The 20,874-nt window shown below is 41.5% G+C and overlaps 1 protein-coding gene across 1 annotated transcript in view; it reads left to right on the top strand.

The window, feature by feature from the left end:
- The window catches only part of LOC120930418 (dynein heavy chain 3, axonemal-like), a 530,045-nt gene that overhangs the window by 39,402 nt on the left and 469,769 nt on the right, over positions 1 to 20,874 (top strand). The window contains exon 7 of the mRNA XM_040341605.1: positions 14,679 to 14,861. Within this exon, the coding sequence (XP_040197539.1) occupies positions 14,679 to 14,861 (183 nt within the window). The remainder of the gene's footprint in view (positions 1 to 14,678; positions 14,862 to 20,874) is intronic.

Here is a 20,874-nt window from a genome sequence, read left to right as displayed (position 1 = left end):
GCCAGCACCGCCAGATTGCCATGTTTCCCAGCCTTAGCTGAGAATGCTCAGTATACAGTATATACATGTCTGTGTATATATGTGACATTTGTATACTGGTTTTGGTGGGACTGATGACATCATATGCTGTTATGGGGTGGACGGGGCCATTGATTCTAATTGGATGTTCACTTAAATACCTTGGCACAATAGTATGCACTTATCACATGCCTGACAAAGGGGTCCTGCGTGGCTCCAAAACGTTACACTACACCATTTTGTGATGTGATCTTTGTTGAATAAAAACGTTTGGATGAAATTGATGATCCTTGGTGTGCTGGCGAATATTTACTTATTGCCCTTTTTCATGCCACATCAAACACACCCCTATGGTTATCCCAAGAAACTTATGTCAGAGCCCCCTTTATTAGAACTCAGCACCACTTCATTCACTTCGGGTGTGGGATCAGATAAAGCTTACAGTAAACTTATCTCCAGACAGATTTATATGAAACCAAGCATATAAAGTATTGTTTTTTGGATTTTATTTCCAAGTCCGTATTAAATATCACATCACAGGAATCTGCTTACAAAGTCTTTATTACTCACTACGGGAGCTTGTTCCTTACATTGCTCACCTCAATCCCACATATTCTAACACATGCATACCATGCAGATATGCTGGTCTTGCCTCTTTGTCATAAAATTCTGGAGAAAATTAGTAAACTGTTTTTCACACTCTCTCACACCCATGTAAGGAGAGATCCTTGGCATGCCCTGTTGCATATTGAATTGGACCGATTATATAATTTCCAACATAAACTGTCATATTTTGTCCTCTTGGCTGCCAAACAAACCTTTGCTCATTCATGGAAAAACATACATTTGCTTATGCTTAATTTAAACAAAGAATTAATGCGTTTGTAACTAGTGATGAGTCGAACTGCCCTGGGTTCAGTTCAAATAGGGTTCTGAGAACGTCAAAGAAGTACAGATGGGAACCTGAACCCCACTGAGATCATTGGGAGCCAAATCTGTCAAATTCAAAATGCCCATTTTTTTTATGGCTAATAGACAAGGGGGAGTAAAATAATAGCATGGGGGGTGGATGCTGTTCTGGGGAACATGTAACAATTACTGTATTTATCTGCGTATAACACACACTTTTTTCCCCTTCAAATCAGGGGAAAATCGTGGGTGCGTGTTATACACCGAACGGCTGCCTCGAAGATGAAGGAGGGAACAAGCGCCGCCGAGATAGACAGAGCCAGATGTCCTGTGTACTCGGCTCATCTCGCAGTCACGCCCAGTCTTGCCTCCCGCCATTGGACCAGTGTTATGTCCATCATGGCCAATGGGAGGGACTGGGCGGGACTGCGAGCCGAGAGGAGCAGAGTACACAGGACATCCGGCTCTGTTTATCTTGGCGCCGCTCGTTCCCTCCTTGGCAGGCACATGTGTGGGCAAGGCTTCAGATGGACACTGTTGGAGTCAAGACTGCAGGTGGACACTGATCATTCTGCAATGATGGACAAGGCTGCAGATAGATGGACAAGGCTGCAGATGGACACTGATCATTCTGCAATGATGGGCAAGGCTGCAGATGGACACTGATAAGGCTGCATTGATGGGCATTTAAAATGTAAGTTTTTTTTCTTAAACTTCCCTCGTAAAAAAACATTTCCTTAAGCTTCCCTCCTAAACTTGGGGTGCGTGTTATACGCATGTGCATGTTATACGCCGATACATACAATAAATATAATATATTTTTTTAATCTATTCGACCAGGAGCAGTGATTTTTTTATATGCATAAAGTAAACATTAAAAAGTCCAACTCCTTTAAATAACATGCATGTAGGGTGTCCAAAATTCTGCCTGCAAAGGGACACATATCTGATCTACAGAAAATGCTGCAGCAGCACTGAAATTTGCAAGAGAAAAAAGTAAAAAAATCCATGGGAAATTACTTTTGCTGGCAATGTAATTTGTCGGCAAGTTATTCAATACCATTTTCTTTTTTTAAATTTAATTTTTTTCTGCAGCACATCCTACAGCAAGAATTAATACAAAAATACATATAGTCCCCCTCAAAGTACACATCAGACCCTTTGAGTCTAGTAGGAATTTTAAGCAGGTAATTAATGCAAAAATAAATACATTTTGAGGTCCCCCTAAAAATTCCATATCAGATTCCAAATCTGAGCATAAAGCATGTCTGCCTGCAAAAGGGGAGTTGGGGGGAAGTGCATTTCCACTTCTGAACAGTATATGACAGAATTAAGGATAAAAACAGCATGGGTTCCCACCCCCAGTCCATACATGGCCTTTTTGGTCTGGTATAGATTTTAAGGGGAACTCCACGTCAATTTTTATAAATAAATTGGCGTGGGGTCCCCCCAGAATCCATACCAGACCCATACCCACGCAAGCAGCCTGGCAGGCCAGGAAAGGGGAGGGGGTGATGAGTGAGCACCCCCCTCCTGAACCATACCAGGCCACTTGCCCTCAACATGGGGAGAGTGCTTTGGGGTCCACTTCGAAAAAGCTCTGCCTTGATGGGATGCCTCTGCTGTCTTTTCACTATGACAGCTGTTTTTTTATAAAGAAATTGTCAAAAACTGTTGTTTGTGTTGTTTACTTTTTTTGACACTTTTTTTGGTGAATGGGTAAGGGTACAATCTACACAATACCCATTCACATGGGGGGCGGTGGGATCTTCCATATTCCGATAAGCGTGTGACATTTGTGGGGATGCAGAGGGAGTTGAGCAAGCACAACATCAGAGAGGCAGATTGTAGAGAGCAAGCAGCACAAGTATAGCTAGCCAGTTGGGCATCCCTAAACAGTATCACCCATGTGCTGGAGCATGGATTAACACCAGCCAATACCCAGGCATTTGTCTTGACAGGAGAGGGTACTGGCGTAGGGCTTGTCATGATTGATGCTGTGCTTGCTAAGCCTTTTGTTTGTGAGTGCAGGCTTTATATATTTTTAGCTTTTTCTTTTTCTATTTTATTGCATAGAAGTAAAATACACACAGCATTTCTTGCCTATTTGCTAGATTACATTTATTTAAATAAAGCCGTAAAAAAATTTAAATCACAAGTCGTAACAAGTAAATGCATCATTAATGTTTAAAGAAATGCACTGCACCTTCATAAAAAAAATGCTCTCTGAAATTGACTGGGTTTTTCTTGTCAAGGAAAACCGGCCACCTGTCCATCAAATTGGCTGAAACCAATCTTACTCAGAAGAAATAGCCTCAGTTTTTGACATGGTATTTCAATTATCCTTGAATTTTGAAATGTGCCCATGTCAATTTGCACTTGGTAGACATATTCATTGCTATCACACAAACATTTGCTTCTAATTCTGTCATTTCTACTGCAGATTTAAATACTGACACTGAGTTGCATGAGCATGCTGCTTTAAAAGTATGCTATGATAGCCTGTTCATACATATAAACAGCCAAAACACACAAATACATGCAAGCATTACACATTAAATAAATAGTGAATAAACATTGAGAGAGTGATTTGGAGTTGTGTTGTATTACATATTTCAGGGAACATTGATTTAATCAGTACATCAGGATAAATGTTTGCAGACATATTACATATATTCCTCCTGTGCCTTTATTATTTACAGGTACATTGGATAAAGTGTGAATCCACACTTACCAGCTAGCACAAGCTAGCTCACTTGTGGCTAACAACCAGCCAGGGAATTTTCCTCTGGGGATTACAACCGAATGGCACATCGATCCACAACCGCCTCCACCCACCACTATCAAGTGGATACTCTCGTGTAGTCACAAGAACCCTGGCAATCCAAGGTCCTTACTGAACATTGGTATTCATACAGCCCAAAAGAAAGGAAAGGGTCGCCATAGTTAAAAACTGACTGGTGTTTATTAACCACTTGAGCCCTGGAAGAATTTGCTGCTCAATGACCTGGCCATTTTTTGCGATTCGACACTGTGTCGCTTTAACTGACAATTGCGCGGTTGTGTAACACTTTATCCAAACAAAATTTATGTCCTTTTTTTCCCACAAATAGAGCTTTCTTTTAGTGGTATTTGATCATCTCTGCGATTTTTATTTTTTGCGCTATAAACAAAAATAGAGCAACAATTTTGAAAAAAAACACAATATTTTGTACTTTTTGCTATAATAAATATCTCATATCCTATTGCATTGCAATCTGCAGCATTTAAAAACCACCCACTGCCAGAGAAAGAAGAGGACCTGCGACATTAATAGACCAATGATGACCTAGAAAAAAAAACAATATGCTTACAAGGTGGTGCTCCAATGGGGGTGAAATTAAAGTATTGCTCTTCAGCAGGCATTCATTAGTATACCACTTGCTTACTGGGCACTTAAACCCCCTTCCTGCCCAGACAAATTTTCAGCTTTCAGCACTGTCACTCTTTGAATGACAATTGTACGGTCATGCTACAGTGTACCCAAATTACATTTTTATAATTTTTTCACACAAATAGAGCTTTCTTTTGGTGGAATATAATTGCTGCTGTTTTTTTTTTTTGCTAAATGAAATGAAAAAGGACAGAAAATGTCATAGTTTGTTATAAAATTTGTAAAACAGGTAATTTTTCTCCTTCACTGATGTGCGCTGATCAGGCTGCACTGATGTGCATTGATAGACTGCACTGATGGGCACTAATAGGCATCACTGATGGACACTATTAATGCTGGCTGCTGGAGGATTTATTGTTGTTGGCGGGTCAATTTTTACTGTAATGGCTCTACTGTTAAGGGAGGGGTCTAATGTTGACAGCTGGATGGTCTATTGATGCTAGCTGCTAGGAGATCTATTGTTGCTGGCAGGGGTCTATTAATGCTAGGGTGTATCTGTTGTTGCTTGGGTGGTACTTTGTTGCTGGGGGAGTGGTCTAGTGTTGCTGGGGCGATCTATTGTTGAAAGGGGAGTATGTTGTTGCTGGCTACAGGGAATATATTTTACAGCTTAATAACAAATTCTATACAATCCACCTAGCACAACAAAATTATACTTGGTTCTGTATTCTCTTAAAGGGGTTGTAATGAAAGGTGGATAGGGGAAGGAATCAAGGGACGGTGCTTAGAGGTGGGTACGGGGCAAAGATAAATGGTGACTCGAAAGGGGGAGTTCCTGCACCTATCCCCTGAGAAAAAAAAGCCCTGGCATAGCAACTCCTTTTGGTTTTAATTACTTGAATTACTTATATGGAAAGTGTTAAAGTCTACAAAGCTCTGCCTGGCAGGACCATCTTACTGAGCGGGCACGACTGGGCACAGACTGGGGGCCCCACATTCACCTGGGGCCCCAGAGCCGGACAAATTGCCCCCTCGAGAATGCGGGTGAGAGAGCGGGCAGCCATTCCGCGAGCGGCTCCATGGATTAGAAAGCGGGCGGCTCCGTGGATTAGAAAGCGAGCGGCTCTGTGGATGAGAGAAAGGGCGGCTGGGCAGCTCGTGGGTGAGTAGACAGCTGGCCAATCAGGGAGCCAGCGGGTGGGGGAGCAGATATGACATCATCTCTCACCGCCCGGTGCCCGCCCTGCATCCCTGCAGTGCAGTTCTGCCCTTACTGTGCAGGCAGCCGGGAAGCAGAGAGATGACATCATCTCTCTACTGCCTGGCTAGTTATCTGCTGCCTGACTTGCAAGAGATCACCTTAGCAGGAAAGTGACACAGCAAGTGACAATCTGCAACGTGTGGCAAGTGAAAATCTGTGACGTGGCAAGTGACAATCCGCAACATGTGGCAGGTGATGTGGGAAGTGACAATCCGCAACATGTGGCAAGTGACAATCCGCAATGTGTGGCAGGTGATGTGGCAAGTGACAATCTGTGACGTGGCAAGTGACAATCCGCAACATGTGGCAGGTGAAGTGGCAAGTGACAATCTGCAACATGTGGCAAGTGAAAATCCACAATGTGTGGTAGGTGATGTGGCAAGTGACAATCCGTGATGTGGCAAGTGACAATCCGCAACATGTGGCAAGTGACAATCCGCAACGTGTGGCAGGTGACGTGGCAAGTGACAATCCACAACGTGTGGCAGGTGACAATCCGTGATGTGGCAAGTGACAATCTGCAACATGTGGCAAGTGACAATCCGATACATGTGGCAGGTGATGTGACAAGTGACAATCTGTGACGTGGCAAGCAACAATCCGCAACGTGTGGCAGGTGACCTGGCAAGTGACAATCTGCAACATGTGGCAAATGACAATCCGCAACATGTGGTAGGTGATGTGGCAAGTGACAATCTGTGACGTGACAAGTAACAATCCGCAACATGTGGCAAGTGACAATCCGCAATGTGTGGCAGGTGACGTGGCAAGTGACAATCCGCAAAATGTGGCAAGTGACAATCCACAGTGTGTGGCAGGTGACAATCCGTGATGTGGCAAGTGACAATCCGCAACATGTGGTAAGTGACAGTCTGCAACATGTGGCAGGTGATGTGGCAAGTGACAATCTGTGACGTGGCAAGTGACAATCCGCAACGTGTGGCAGGTGAAGTGGCAAGTGACAATCTGCAACATGTGGCAAGTGAAAATCCACAATGTGTGGTAGGTGATGTGGCAAGTGACAATCCGTGATGTGGCAAGTGACAATCCGCAACATGTGGCAAGTGACAATCCGATACATGTGGCAGGTGATGTGACAAGTGACAATCTGTGACGTGGCAAGCAACAATCCGCAACATGTGGCAGGTGACCTGGCAAGTGACAATCTGCAACATGTGGCAAATGACAATCCGCAACATGTGGTAGGTGATGTGGCAAGTGACAATCTGTGACGTGACAAGTGACAATCCGCAACATGTGGCAAGTGACAATCCGCAATGTGTGGCAGGTGACGTGGCAAGTGACAATCCGCAAAATGTGGCAAGTGACAATCCACAGTGTGTGGCAGGTGACAATCCGTGATGTGGCAAGTGACAATCCGCAACATGTGGTAAGTGACAGTCTGCAACATGTGGCAGGTGATGTGGCAAGTGACAATCTGTGACGTGGCAAGTGACAATCTGCAACGTGTGGCAGGTGACCTGGCAAGTGACAATCTGCAACATGTGGCAAGTGACAATCCGCAACGTGTGGCAGGTGATGTCGCAAGTGATAATCTGTGACGTGGCAAGTGACAATCCACAATGCACAACGTGTGGCAGGTGACCTGGCAAGTGAAAATCCGCAACATGTGGCAAGTGACAATCCGCAACGTGTGGCAGGTGATGTGGCAAGTGACAATCTGTGACGTGGCAAGTGACAATCCACAACGTGTGGCAGATGACATGGCAAGTGACAATCTGCAACATGTGGCAAGTGACAATCCGCAACGTGTGGCAGGTGATGTGGCAAGTGACAATCCGCAACGTGTGGCAAGTGACAATCCGCAACGTGTGGCAAGTGACAATCCGCAACGTGTGGCAAGTGACTTGGCAAGTGACAATCTGCATCTGGTGACAGGTGACGTGGCAAGTGACATGCTGAATCTGGTGACAAGGAACCATGGCAAGTGACACGCTGAATTTGGTGACAGGTGATGATGGCAAGTGACGCGCTGAATCTGATGGCATGGAGCGGGTGGCAAGTGACACACTATAAAGTAGAAATATTGTAATTTCATTGTTGAGAATAGGTGTGTAAATTGGGGCAGGCTTATAGGGGCCCCATAGCATTACTTTGCCCAGGGGCCCATGGTGCTATTAAGATGGCCCTGCTGCCTGGTTGTAGCTTGTGCCTTTACTGCCTTACAGCCACACATAACATAGCGGGCCTAAGAAATCAACATGTGCAGGATGCAGATTGTAAGTGCTATATCATTCACAAAAATTGGGGTTTATTTACTAAAGGCAAATATACTTGGAAGTGCACTTGGAAGTGCAGTCACTGTAGATCTGAGGGGGGACATGCAAGGAAAATAACAAATAGCGTTTTTGCTTATACATGATTGGATGATAAAATCAGCAAAGCTTCCCCTCAGATCTAAAGCAAGTGCACTTGTAGTGAAATGTCTCACACTATTTAAAGGATAGGATTGTCTAAGTCTAGATACACTTTAAAGCAGAACTAAAGGGGTTAATACTAACCTTTCCCAGTCCCTTGAAATCTGGAATCTTATCTGATGTGACGGTTTTTAGCCATCTTCATTGGTCTTCACTCTTGTACATGCACAGAAGACCATCATTCTGGTACACAGAGACCAACAAAGCACTGTAAGCTGAGCTGTGCATGCGCAGCTCAGTTTACACCAACCAACAAGACAGAGAGCAGACAGGTCGCCCGTGTGCCGCCGAGCTCCGTTCCCTGCAACGTTACAACGCACGGGGGGGGAGATCGGCGCCAAATTCAAAAAAATAAAAACCCAAAACACATACAGTATACTGTAATCTTACAGATTACAGTACTGTATAAAATAATTACACACACCCTTTGTCCCTAGTGGTCTGCCCAGTGTCCTGCATGCAGTTTTATATTATAAAAACTGTTCTTTCTGCCTGCAAACTGTAGATTGTCCATAGCAACCAAAAAGTGTCCCTTTATGTCAAAAGTGGTTTTAGACCAGCTAGAAAACAGCGATAATAAATTAGAATCACTTGAAGAATTGAGCGATAGTGATTTGTGGGGAAATGTGTCATCAAACACTGAAAGTAATAATTTCTATTATTATTATATTATTATTTGTTATAATTATTTATTATATTATAATTTATGATTTTGTGTTTCAAACTTTATCATACCCGGAATGTCTACTAGACTCTTGTTTGGACAGATTTAAGTGAGTTATTCCTAATAATTACAGGCCTACAATATAAAATGCCAAATTTCCATGCAAAACAATTGTACCGCTTTCATCACCTAAAATCTGAAAGAATCCTACCGCCAGGGAGGTTAAACGCTTATTCTATCCAACAGTTTAGTTTTGTATTATACAGATGGTTGAAATTGGAGATTGTATAGCTATCACTAATTTGTATGGAAACATGTAGGGTCTGCCATTATTGCAGATAAGAAACTTACAGTACAGGCAGAACTCCCGACCTGCATATTTGTTTCAGGTCTGTACCCCTGAAAATCACAAAACCATTGGACCAACAACACAGAATGGCAATTCGAAAGTTTGGAAGGAGGGGTCAGCAATGGCAGCTATTCTATTAGGTTTCTTTTAAAGAGACCAGATCACTACTTGTGATTTTACCAGCTGAGCACATCACTGAAAAGTGAAATAATCTTATGAAGCACTACCCATGGAGCGCTGAATACATCCTCTGTTCATCCAAGTGATGACCCAACTTGATTAAGCTCAACTGAATGCCTGTGGCTGCAAAAAATTTTTTTTGCCATATATCAAAGTAACTGAACAGATAACAAGTAACATTATTATAACACAGTACCAAATACGGGACCAAAACGGTAAAAAACAGCTGGCTAGATTCAGTAAGAATCGCCTATCTTTAAGTGGGCGTAGCGTATCTCATATACGCTACGCCGCCGTAACTTTGAGAGGCGAGTCCCGTATTCTGAAAGAATTTGCGCCCGAAGTTACGGCGGCGTAGCGTATATGGGCCGGCGTAAGCCCGCCCAATTCAAAATAGGCTGGTAGGGGGCGTGTTGTATGCTAATTAATCGTGACCCCACGTAATTGACGCTTTTAACGAACGGCGCATGCGCCGTCCGTGAAAGTATCCCAGTGCGCATGCTCGAAATCACGCCACAAATAGTCAATGCTTTCGACGTGAACGTAACTTACGTACAGCCCTATTCGCGTACGACTTACGCAAACGACGTAAACGACGCAAAATTCGACGCTGTCCCGACGTCCATACTTAACATTGGCTACGCCTCATATAGCAGGGGTAACTTTACGCCGGAAAAAGCCTTACGTAAATGACGTAAAACAATGCGCCGGGCGTACGTACGTTTCTGAATCGGCGTATCTATCTCATTTGCATATTCTACATGGAAATCAATGGAAGCGCCACCTAGCGGCCAGCGTAAATATGCACCCTAAGATACGACGCGTAGGAGACTTACGCTGCTCGTATCTAGGCAACATTGAGGCGTATCTGATTCTATGAATCTGAAACTATGATCCCGGAAGAGCTCCCTCCACACACACTGACAGGATGCGAGCCCACCCCCCCTCCCCCCCTCTCGCAGGTCTACACCCAAGACTCCCTGCAAGCCTCTGTTTGGTTGACTCCTGTCTGGAGTGATGGGGGACGTTCATCATGGGGATATTGGGATCCTTTGTCTGCACCACAGCCATAATTTCTGGTTACATGTCATCTTCTATATGCTTCGAGCGAATACAAATCCCCCTGAAGAAGACCAAATTGTGGTCGAAATGCGTTGGGGTATTCTTATGGAAGCTACTTCATCAATGGCACTATATATTATTCCATTGCATCATTTAACATTTAATCATTGTTGAGATAGGTCTCCAACTGTCTGTAACCTGAATGTATTTAATATTACAACTGTCTGCATCTTCATTACTCGTGATACAGAAACCTAGTAAAGATTTTTTTTTATATATTTCCATGTCTTTGAATTTAATATACTTTACGCAGTATGTCGCTTTAAAGCCCCCAAAGGGGAATTTCTCAATTTTTGTCTCTACAACATTTTGGGGTGTGCGGCCCTAGGACTCTCAATATATGCGTTTTTTCTTGTCTCTGATTCTATGAATCAGGCCCCCGAGATGCGACGGCAGCATTCAGATTTAGGACGGCGTATCTGGAGATACACCAACGTAACTCCTTTATGAATCTAGCCCAGCATATCCTGTTGAAACACATGCTACCAAACTAGAGTATTTGCAATTCCAATGGAATGGGTACAAATCTAACTCCCCAGCAGTAATGTCAACCTACAGTAACATGAACAAGTGGCTAGAAGGCCTCTCACCACTCCAGCTGATCCCTGGAATCCTTGGTGGCACTTTCTCTCTTGGATCCTTCAGCAGTCACACTACACAATATCTGCAGTAGCTTAGTCTATAGTAAGCACCACACATCACTCTCCTCACAACAGCAAAGTACTCTCTCCTTACAGCAACTGAAGGTGAAAAAGGGTGTGCTCATTCCAGAGGGATCACAGGGACATCATCTCAGTCTCTGGCGGTCACAAGACAGCAGTACAGAAACGACATACAGTCTCTGGTGGACTGAGCACAGCAGCCCAGTACTCACAGCCCCCAGTAGCACAGTCTCTTTTAGACTCCATACAGCTGCTCTCCAATCTGGCCATAGCACAATTGGGCAGAATGGAACCCTCCCTACTCATATAACTATACAGAAGCCGAACAGTTCTAACTCTCTGTAATGAAACGTCCCACACTCCACTTGAGTGATTTTTGTCATATACGGCTTCCTTCCAGTCTGAATATAGATTACAGATGTTCCAAACAAAAACAAGGCAATACTCATTTGGTTGTTCAACACAAACTATTTTATTGAAAACACAGGTACACAGGTAATACTCTGGACAATCCTCCCCTTTGCATTCCTGGGAGGAGTATACTGTTCAATAAGCAGGTAGAGCTGTTGGAGGAAGCCCCCTCCTCACAGCAAACACACTTACACATCCCATAATATCCAAGGCAGGCAGACAAAATAGAACAATAGAATACAGCCACACCCCAAATAACCCAGCAAAGAGTACACAGCAAAATGAGACAATATACAATATATATATATATACACACACACACACACACAACATTCCAGTGTGGTTGTACAGTGAGTCTGATTAGTACAGATCTGCCCTTATTAGAGACACAGGGTGACTTTGACATATGAGGTGCATGGGGAGCTGAAACAATGGTTTCCCAACCTCCCCTAGGAATTCTGGGTTCCACGGGCCCTCCTGTCACATTCTCCCAGTCCTATCCTCCACTTTATCTTGAGTATAGGGGGAAAAGTTACAGTGTCAGACACTTAGCAGTGGCAGGCAATCATAGTTCTATATTTCTCCTTTGGCCTTCACCAAAATGGCCACTGCTCCTTTTGTGCTGAAGACTCTTTTGCATCCCTACACTGTCCAACAATAGCTTACTTACCAAGCAAGAAAACAGAAAACTAGTTCTGTTTACTGCTGCAGAAACAGTTACACTTATCCTGAAATCAACACCTCCCTGAGTGTCAGATCATCCTGACTCCCTACACAAACACTCAACTTCCTACACCCCAGGCTTGCTGGTGTGCATCCACCCAAGCAGAAGCAATAGCAGGTCATTCTGTCAATAGTGATTCATCAACCATTCTAATACCATTTCTGCATTTTGATTTGCACTGATTATCTCTTGTGTCCTCTGTCTGTTTCACTTTTAAAAGAATACAGTACATCTTCAGACCTAGCAATTGTAGACCTGAGTGTGCATTTGACCATAATTCTTCAGCATCACCTGACAGACAGTTGGGGTCAGAGACAAGATGGCAGCAGCTGGCAGAATACAGAGTTAATTTACTAATTTTCTTAACAAACAACAGACTGGAGGAATGTGCTAAGAAATGCAATTCCAAGGATGTTAAAAAAAAAAAATAAGATGTGAACATTGTGGGGACAGTTTTTCTTTAAGAAAGATGTGTCTAGTTGTAGTTCAGATGCAAATGTTTCAGATTACTTTTCTTCTCACATAGACAACTTATATTGGCCTCAATTTCTGATCAGCATCCTATGGCATCTATATGGAAGATTCAGTGGACCTAACAAAGCCATTACATATACCATGTCACGTCTTGCTTGTGACAGTGCCTAAAGACAATGCTGTTCTTTTATTCCCCTTGTGAACAATCATTCAATCTCAGAATATTAGCTGATTTGTACTTCTATGTCACCTCAATGCCAGTGACATTCAAATGTGTTTACATCTTTTGACATTACTTGCTAAACTCAATTTTGAGTCTTATTATTTCTCATGAGGATTGATGACGGCTTCTGTCAGTTTAAATTGGTCCAATAATTATTTTTTGTAGGTTCAACTTGTACCAGAAACACACCATGATTTCTAATATTTTCAGTGTGACATTCAATTAAATGGGCTTATTTAATAGTGTAGTAACCTAAAGCAACAGCCAGAATCCGCTTGCATTAATTAAGCTTATTGATTCATGTCCCACCTAAACCAAACAGAAACACAAAAAAAGAACAACTTACCTGCACGGCAACACACACATGCCTTCTGCTGCTATCAGTAACATGTTGGACACTGGTAGTTACATATTAATATTATTATGCATTCATTTCATAATTACAATGAATCATGAAAGCAGGAAAAAAACCTGTGGATTATTCTGGCATGCACTCTATGGGTCCAATATGATCACAGAAGCATGAAATAGAGTTAGGGGTCTGCTGCACCTATCTAGTGCAGATCACTTTATGAGGTTTAGAGGGTGATTAGAAAGTCAGTAGAAACTGATTCCTTTTAGGAGTGTAATGGGTCTGCTACCAATGAGACAAGAGCCAAGCTAGGGGTACTCAGCCATTCTCCACACATTTTTTTTTAATTTAGCAGGACAACCTCTCCATATATTTATCAGTTTCAGTTAGAATATCATTGACCATCTCAATCCACTATAGTTAATTTCAAAATGGTCAATCTAAACTGGGCTTGTAAAGTGTACTGAAGCTGTAGGATTTGAGAGAATCTATGGTGTGGGAAAGAGAATTTCTCCAAAAAGCTCTTGAGAGGAAATAAGATTAGAAAGTACATACCACTGAGAGAGCCTTGAGACACCTCAAGCCTTCTAGGAGTTAAAGTGTGTTCATTTCATAAGCTCTTGAAGACTATGACTGTCCGAATTGGGGGTAATGGTACAGAGGTAATGAAACCTTCATAATTCAGTAGAGAGTGCAATGTTGCCCATATGTATTAAGGTTGGACACCTAGGTCCAGAAAGCAGTGCATGCACAGCATGTTCCAGATTGCTCTGAAGACAACTGGGATGCCTGATGTGAGTATCCCAGGAGGCTTTGGGCAGCTGGGGGCATGAATCCCACTCAGGGAAGAAAGGCTGAAGCGTGGGCTGCACTCTACCACACACATCTACAGTTTGGATTTCATCAAAATATTTTGTTGAAACAGGTCACCCACTTAAAACTTGCTCTCACGGTAGATTTAAAATATTTCCTTTGTACAGTTTTCTAATTGACTTTCACTTCACAGGTAACTGAACATCCACATTCACTGAGAAAGTAATTCTGTAATATGACTATGGTGAAGATTGCTAAGGGATGACTTGAAATTGATCTAAAAGGCAACTTAAATAATAGTGGTTGAACATGATCTGTCTTTTATGTAAAAACTGCAGTTGAGTAAAATTGAAATGTTTTAGTGCCACATATATTTTATATAAAAATGAACTTGCTAAATGTTTCATTAATATAGCAGTTTTTAACACAGAAGGTAGTAATTTTTATGTCATGTTTAGCATTATAAATCCAAGAAAATCAAAATCAGTTATAAAAACTAGTAGAGTAAAGGTTAGCTATAAAAACTATTCAGATTAGTGGTTATGTGAAAGATTGTTGATTGCAATGGCTATTAACTCCACTTTTACTCTTTTCAGTCAAAAAAAAAAAGCCTCAAAGAATATTATTATGATTGTGCCAGTGTGACATTTCATTGCAATATTTGTTTTCAAACCCTTTTCATATCTTTATTTTTTGGCCCATCAGATAGCAATCATGCAACAAGAGCTGACAGAGCTAAAGCCTATGTTGATTGAACGAAGCAGCGAGACGGAGGAGCTGGTAAACATTATCGCAGATGAGACATTGGAAGTGGAAGCAGTTAAAAGTTTAGTTGAAGCAGATGAGGCAACAGCTAACAAGGCTGCGTTGGAAGCCAAAGCCATTAAGGTATGTTGACATAACATATGCAAGCTTCACAGGGGACAGAATTGTAAATTAGATTTAATATTGATCAGGCAATACAAAATCAAGAAAATTGGACACACATTTCAGTAAAATTCTGGCAGTAGATTGGGTGTTAAAATTAGAACAAAATATCACACCAGATAGACAGAGGCTTGCCTGCTGCTGCCATGATGGGGGCTATTGATCAAAAGCACAGCAAATGGCTGCAAGTTTGCTCATTATGGTCCCTGATGACTTACAAAATGTATCATTTTGTTTGCAAAGAATATTAAGTTCTACTTCAAGAGGGGAATGCAAATGTCGTATACAAGGATATACAAGCTAAAATATAGTAGAACTGGCTTAATCTGACATGCAGAGAGTCATGGGATGGGAAAAGTTGTATAGGTGGAAGTGAAAGGTACTCTCATGCCAATAGCAATAATAATAACAACAAAAAAACACATGTTAAAAAGCTGATGTTTAGTGATTTTAAATGTTATATGTATTTTTAGGCGAAAAAATGTATAGCAAAAAAGTTAAATATTTATATCACATTTTTGTAATCAAACATCACTAAATTAACAGGTTTATTGCATACAAGGCAAAAGGTAACAACATTATTAAAAGTTGTGAAACACCAGATTCATTTTGGGGCCAGTAGCAGGATCAAAATATGAAGCCACTTAACTCTGCCATAAATTTTACATGGAAATGTAGGCCGCACCTATCCCTCCTTTAATGCCCAATTCACCTTTATTAAATAAATGCACTCACAATGTACTTGAAATATAATTGGCTGAGGCACGTTTATTAGTGTAAACTGTAAATAACTTAAATCCATTCAATCATTTTCTTAGTTCATAAAATTCCCACTTGTAAATAATAAATATAAACAGCTCAGTCTTCAGGACTAGAGCAATACTGTATATCAAAAAACAAGTCCCCTCTTTAACTTTGAAAGGGTGACAAGGGTGGGTGGGATTGGGAGCTTGTTGCTGTAATCTCACCAGCTGTGAGGATATTCCTTTGGAGGACCTCTTTATATAGCCTTGCCCCACTTTCAGAATGTTCCCACTGGTCATGTGACCTTTTGAAACATCCTGATTGGATCAATGAGATTCCCTACCTATACTCCAGTGTTACCTGAGCCTATTGTCTCGCCTGACCTACTGTACATTTTTCTTAGAGTGTCATGACTTTTTTTTTTTTATAAATAAATATTATAGCTGTCCAGGGGGCAGCCACATGTCCATGCTGTTTGGGCATAATTCTTTAGTCCTCTCAGTCCATGAAAATGTAGGCTGCACCTATCCCTCCTTCAATACCTAATTTACCTTTAATAAATAAATACACTCCCGACGTACTTGGAATATAATTGGCCGAGGCACGTTTATTGGTGTAAACTGTAAATAACTTAAATACATTCAATCATTTTATAAATTCATTAAATTCTCACTTGTAAATAATAAATATACACGGCTCAGTCTTCAGGACTCAAGCAATTCTGTATATCAAAAAACAAGTCCCCACCAACCGGGCTTGAATTATCAAGCCGGTCTACCCCACCGCCAAGGCCAATTCAATGCTATTCTGCAATCCCACATTGAAAATGTCTAAACCTATATCAGACAGATGGACTCCATCTGCCCTGTATAATGCCGCATACACACCATCACTTTATGTGATGAAGAAAAAAACAGACGTTTTGAAAAACGTCAATTAAAATGACCGTGTGTGGGGGGAAAACGTTGTTTTATGTCTTGTGAAAAACGACAAAAAAAAATTGAAGCATGCGTCAATTTTGTGTGTCGTTTTTCAAAACGTCGTTTTTTGTGTCAATTAAAATGATAGTGTGTGGGCAAAGCGTAACCACGCTTTGCTAGAGCATTTTGAAAAAACGATGGTGTCAGGGGATGCCCACGCAGGCATCCGAGTACTGGGTACAGGTCAATGGGCTGCACTAATGGAAACAGGCACCAAGATAGTGAAAAATATATATGTTTTATTAAAGTTAAAGCACACGTGAAAAACAATCAACGAAAGCAAGCGTGACACAGCAACCAAAAACCACTAAGCAGGTAATGCAGGGATGAGACATAAGCAAGTCCGAGGTCCAAGCCAGGGGTCAAGGAAAGGAGAGAGCAGCAAAGTCCAAAAATACAAGCCGGGGTCAATAAGCGACAGGTTCCAGGGCAGGGAGCGAAGCAGGAACAGGTGGGCAACAGCTAACAGGTCAGGCAGGGAACAGGCTGACAAGCAAAATACTGAAGCCCTGAACTCCAGTTTAGGGCGGGCTTAAATACCTGTGCAAATCTGTATTGGGCGACACCTGCTGGTGGCCACCAGAACTGCACCCCTGTTACTGAAGGGAACAGTGCCACCAGCAGGTGACCAGAGTCATGACACAGATCATGACAGATGGTGTGTAGGCAAAATGAAGTTTCAAAAACGTTGTTTTATTTCATGAATTAAAACGTAGTTTTTTTTCATCGCATAAAGTGATGGTGTGTACGCGGCATTAGCCTTCATAGCCTCCCTCTAAATCCCTATGTCTGTATGAAAAACCACCGATAAGTGGCATGAATTTTTCCATGGATCTGTTTACCCGATGCCTGATTTTTTCCATATTTTTAAATTGAGGGTTTTGAAGCCATATTAGTCTTGGGACTATCTCTAAAAATATTATCATTGTTTTCAGGCAGACAATTTAAATGTCTGTAGATCACGTTTCATCGCAAACATAAGGTCTAGGGTTTTAGCTCTACCCACATAATTTGCCTCCAATTGGACAATTAGGATATCTGGGACTGGCCACAATTCCAACAATCTAGAGAGATAAAAAGACAAATTTAACCATTTCAGACGACAAATTCCTCTCTATAAAACTTGAAATTTCTGAGGATCCATTGACAGATTAGGTGTATAACAATGCAACCTGGATCTTTTGTTGGCCCAAAATATAAATGAGTGGCCCAGGATCCAAATTGTTCTTCTATTACTTATAAGAGAAATTAAAGAGAGAAATCAGGTCTAACATAAATGTTAAATCGCTGTGAATCCCATCTTCCTATTCTTTTAATTATTGCTGCATCAAGGCCCATTTTTGCAGCTTCGGTTGCTGCACCAATCCTAAATGAGTGGGATGTGAAATTAAATGCTTGTAGCCCTAACTTCAACATGCATTTTTTGAGAACCATGTTAAATTGATATCCTGTAAGGGGTGACCCATCCAAATGAACCAAAAATTGGCCTTCACCGGATGGTCTAATTGCGAGCTACTCATTGACCGTTCTTAAAGGAAAAATTTCAACTGCTCCGCAACTATAAAGAGTAATCCATACACCCTTTCCTGATTTGTCTGTTTTGGAATGTGCAATGGATATATTAAGTCCTGCCCTGTGAACCAATATGTGATGGGTCAACAAGCAAGACACAGATTTTTTTGCTTCTGGGTAACAATTCCGATATTCTCATAGTGCCAAAAAATGCTAATATAAAAGCGGTTTTAAATAATATCGACTCAAATCCAGAGAAGCATACCATTTTTGTAACTCTACAAATTTCAATAAGCAATGAGAAAGAGATGGGTCTTCTAGTATCTGGGAGAGAATTCTTATTTGTGTTACATATCATGGCTTGTTTTATATAGAAGAAAGATGTACACTGAGGAAAACCTTGCACTTTAAAGAAAAATGACACTCCAGCCAGTATCTTAGCGATCTGGCTATAGGATAGCTCAGCCTGCATCAGTGTACATAAGAATATTTGAATGTTTGTTTCTGAAGGAGACTCAAACTGCATCTCAAATTGATGAATTTATTCCACCTCTTCCATGCAGGCATTTTTTTCAGCCCATGTACTGTTAGCCACCAAATTCTTGATTGACTGCATCAGAATACCTAGATCAGGTTCCAAAGATGTCCTTCCTTGTCCACATTTGTCAGAACCTGCCGGAAATTTTTGTATCTGCAATCGAGATAATGCATCCGCAATTTGATTATGCTTACCTGGAACGTGTCTTGCTTTTACCCAGATATTTAATCGTAAACATAAAAATACCAGATACCTAAGTAATTTAACTACCAGAAGGGATTTTGTTGATAGGCAATTTATTGCCTATATTACACCTTTATTATCGGATTAAATTAAAATTATTTTATTGGCAAATTTATCACCCCATATTTCCAATGCTACAACCAACGGGAATAGTTCAAGTAGAACTATGCTCTTGGTGGCTTTTATTTAAATCCATCTTTCTGGCCATACACTACAGCAGCAAAACCAAACGATTCCGCTGCTTCCATGTATAATTCCATCTCTGATGAGCATAAAAATTCTGTTTAAAAAAAAAATGGTCATTATACAAGTCAAAAAATGTCATCCATACCAAGAGGTCGTCCTTAACCACTTACCCCCCGGACCATATTGCTGCCCAAAGACCAGAGTACTTTTTGCGATTCGGGACTGCGTCGCTTTAACAGACAATTGCGCGGTCGTGCGACGTGGCTCCCAAACAAAATTGGCGTCCTTTTTTTTCCCACAAATAGAGCTTTCTTTTGGTGGTATTTGATCACCTCTGCGGTTTTTAGTTTTTGCGCTATAAACAAAAATATAGCGACAATTTTGAAAAAAATGAATATTTTTTACATTTTGCTATAATAAATATCCCCCAAAAATATATATAAAAAAAAAAATATTTTCCTCAGTTTAGGCCGATACGTTTTCTTCTACATATTTTTCGTAAAAAAAATCGCAATAAGCGTTTATTGATTGGTTTGAGCAAAAGTTATAGCGTTTACAAAATAGGGGGTATTTTTATGTCATTTTTATTATATTTTTTTTACTAGTAATGGCGGCGATCAGCGATTTTTTTTTTCGGTACTGCGACATTATGGCGGACACTTTGGACACTTTTGACACATTTTTGGGACCATTGGCATTTTTATAGCGATCAGTGCTATAAAAATGCATTGGATTACTATAAAAATGCCACTGGCAGTGAAGGGGTTAACACTAGGGGGCGGGGAAGGGGTTAAGTATGCCTGGGTGTGTTCTTACTGTGGGGGGGTGGCCTCACTAGGGGAAACACTGATCCTCGGTTCATACATTGTATGAACCGAAGATCAGCATTTCCCCTGCTGACAGGACCGGGAGCTGTGTGTTTACACACACAGCTCCCGGTCCCCGCTCTGTACCGAGCGATCGCGTGTGCCCGGCGGCGATCGCGCCCGCCGGGCACACGCACGGAAGTCGGGGGCGAGCGGGCCTAGTGGCGCGCGCCCCTAGTGGCGGCTGGGAGAGAGGACGTCATATTACGTGCTCTCGCCCAGCCGAGCCAACTTGTCGACGTATAACGGCGGTGGCCGGTCGGCAAGTGGTTAATATCTGATGTTAATCTAATGTGTGAAAACGGGGATTTAATCCCTGACATAGCTATATATAACCTTCTAGAGAATATCCTGCTGCCATAACTCTTGTTGCAAAGGCTAGCTTCCCTAATAAAGATTGAAGCTCTTTCAATAAAATCGTTTTTCTTCTTAACATCCAAGAAATGGTAGTTTTAATATCATCAATTTTATTTATTGGCAGCTGGAATTCTAATAATTCTGTGTCTATTTTTATGCCTAGGAATTTGATGGATGTGGAGGGCAACACAGTTTTTTCTTTAGCAAGGGGAACTCCAGCATAAACAGAGAAATTGGAGATTGGGTAGGGCCAATAAATAGGAAGTCATCCAAGTAGTGTAATATACCCTTATGACCGGATTCAAATGAAACCACCCATTGAATGAAAGATGCACCGAAATTGAACATCCCATTGGGAGACACATTTCATAGTAAAATTTGTCTTCGAAAACCATGCCAAGTGAATTGTAAGAAGCTGGGCTAATCGAAAGCAATCTAAATGTTGCTTTAATATCTGCTTTCGCGAGTAGCCTTCCCAAATTCCCTAATATGGCAAAAGGCTTCTTCAAATTTACAGTATGAGACGGATGCTAGATCTGCATTTATCT

Source organism: Rana temporaria, chromosome 3, assembly GCF_905171775.1.
Source record: "Rana temporaria chromosome 3, aRanTem1.1, whole genome shotgun sequence".
NCBI lineage: Eukaryota > Metazoa > Chordata > Amphibia > Anura > Ranidae > Rana > Rana temporaria.
The sequence above is the reverse complement of the archived record's forward strand: the minus strand, read 5'-3'. Positions and strand labels throughout refer to the sequence as shown.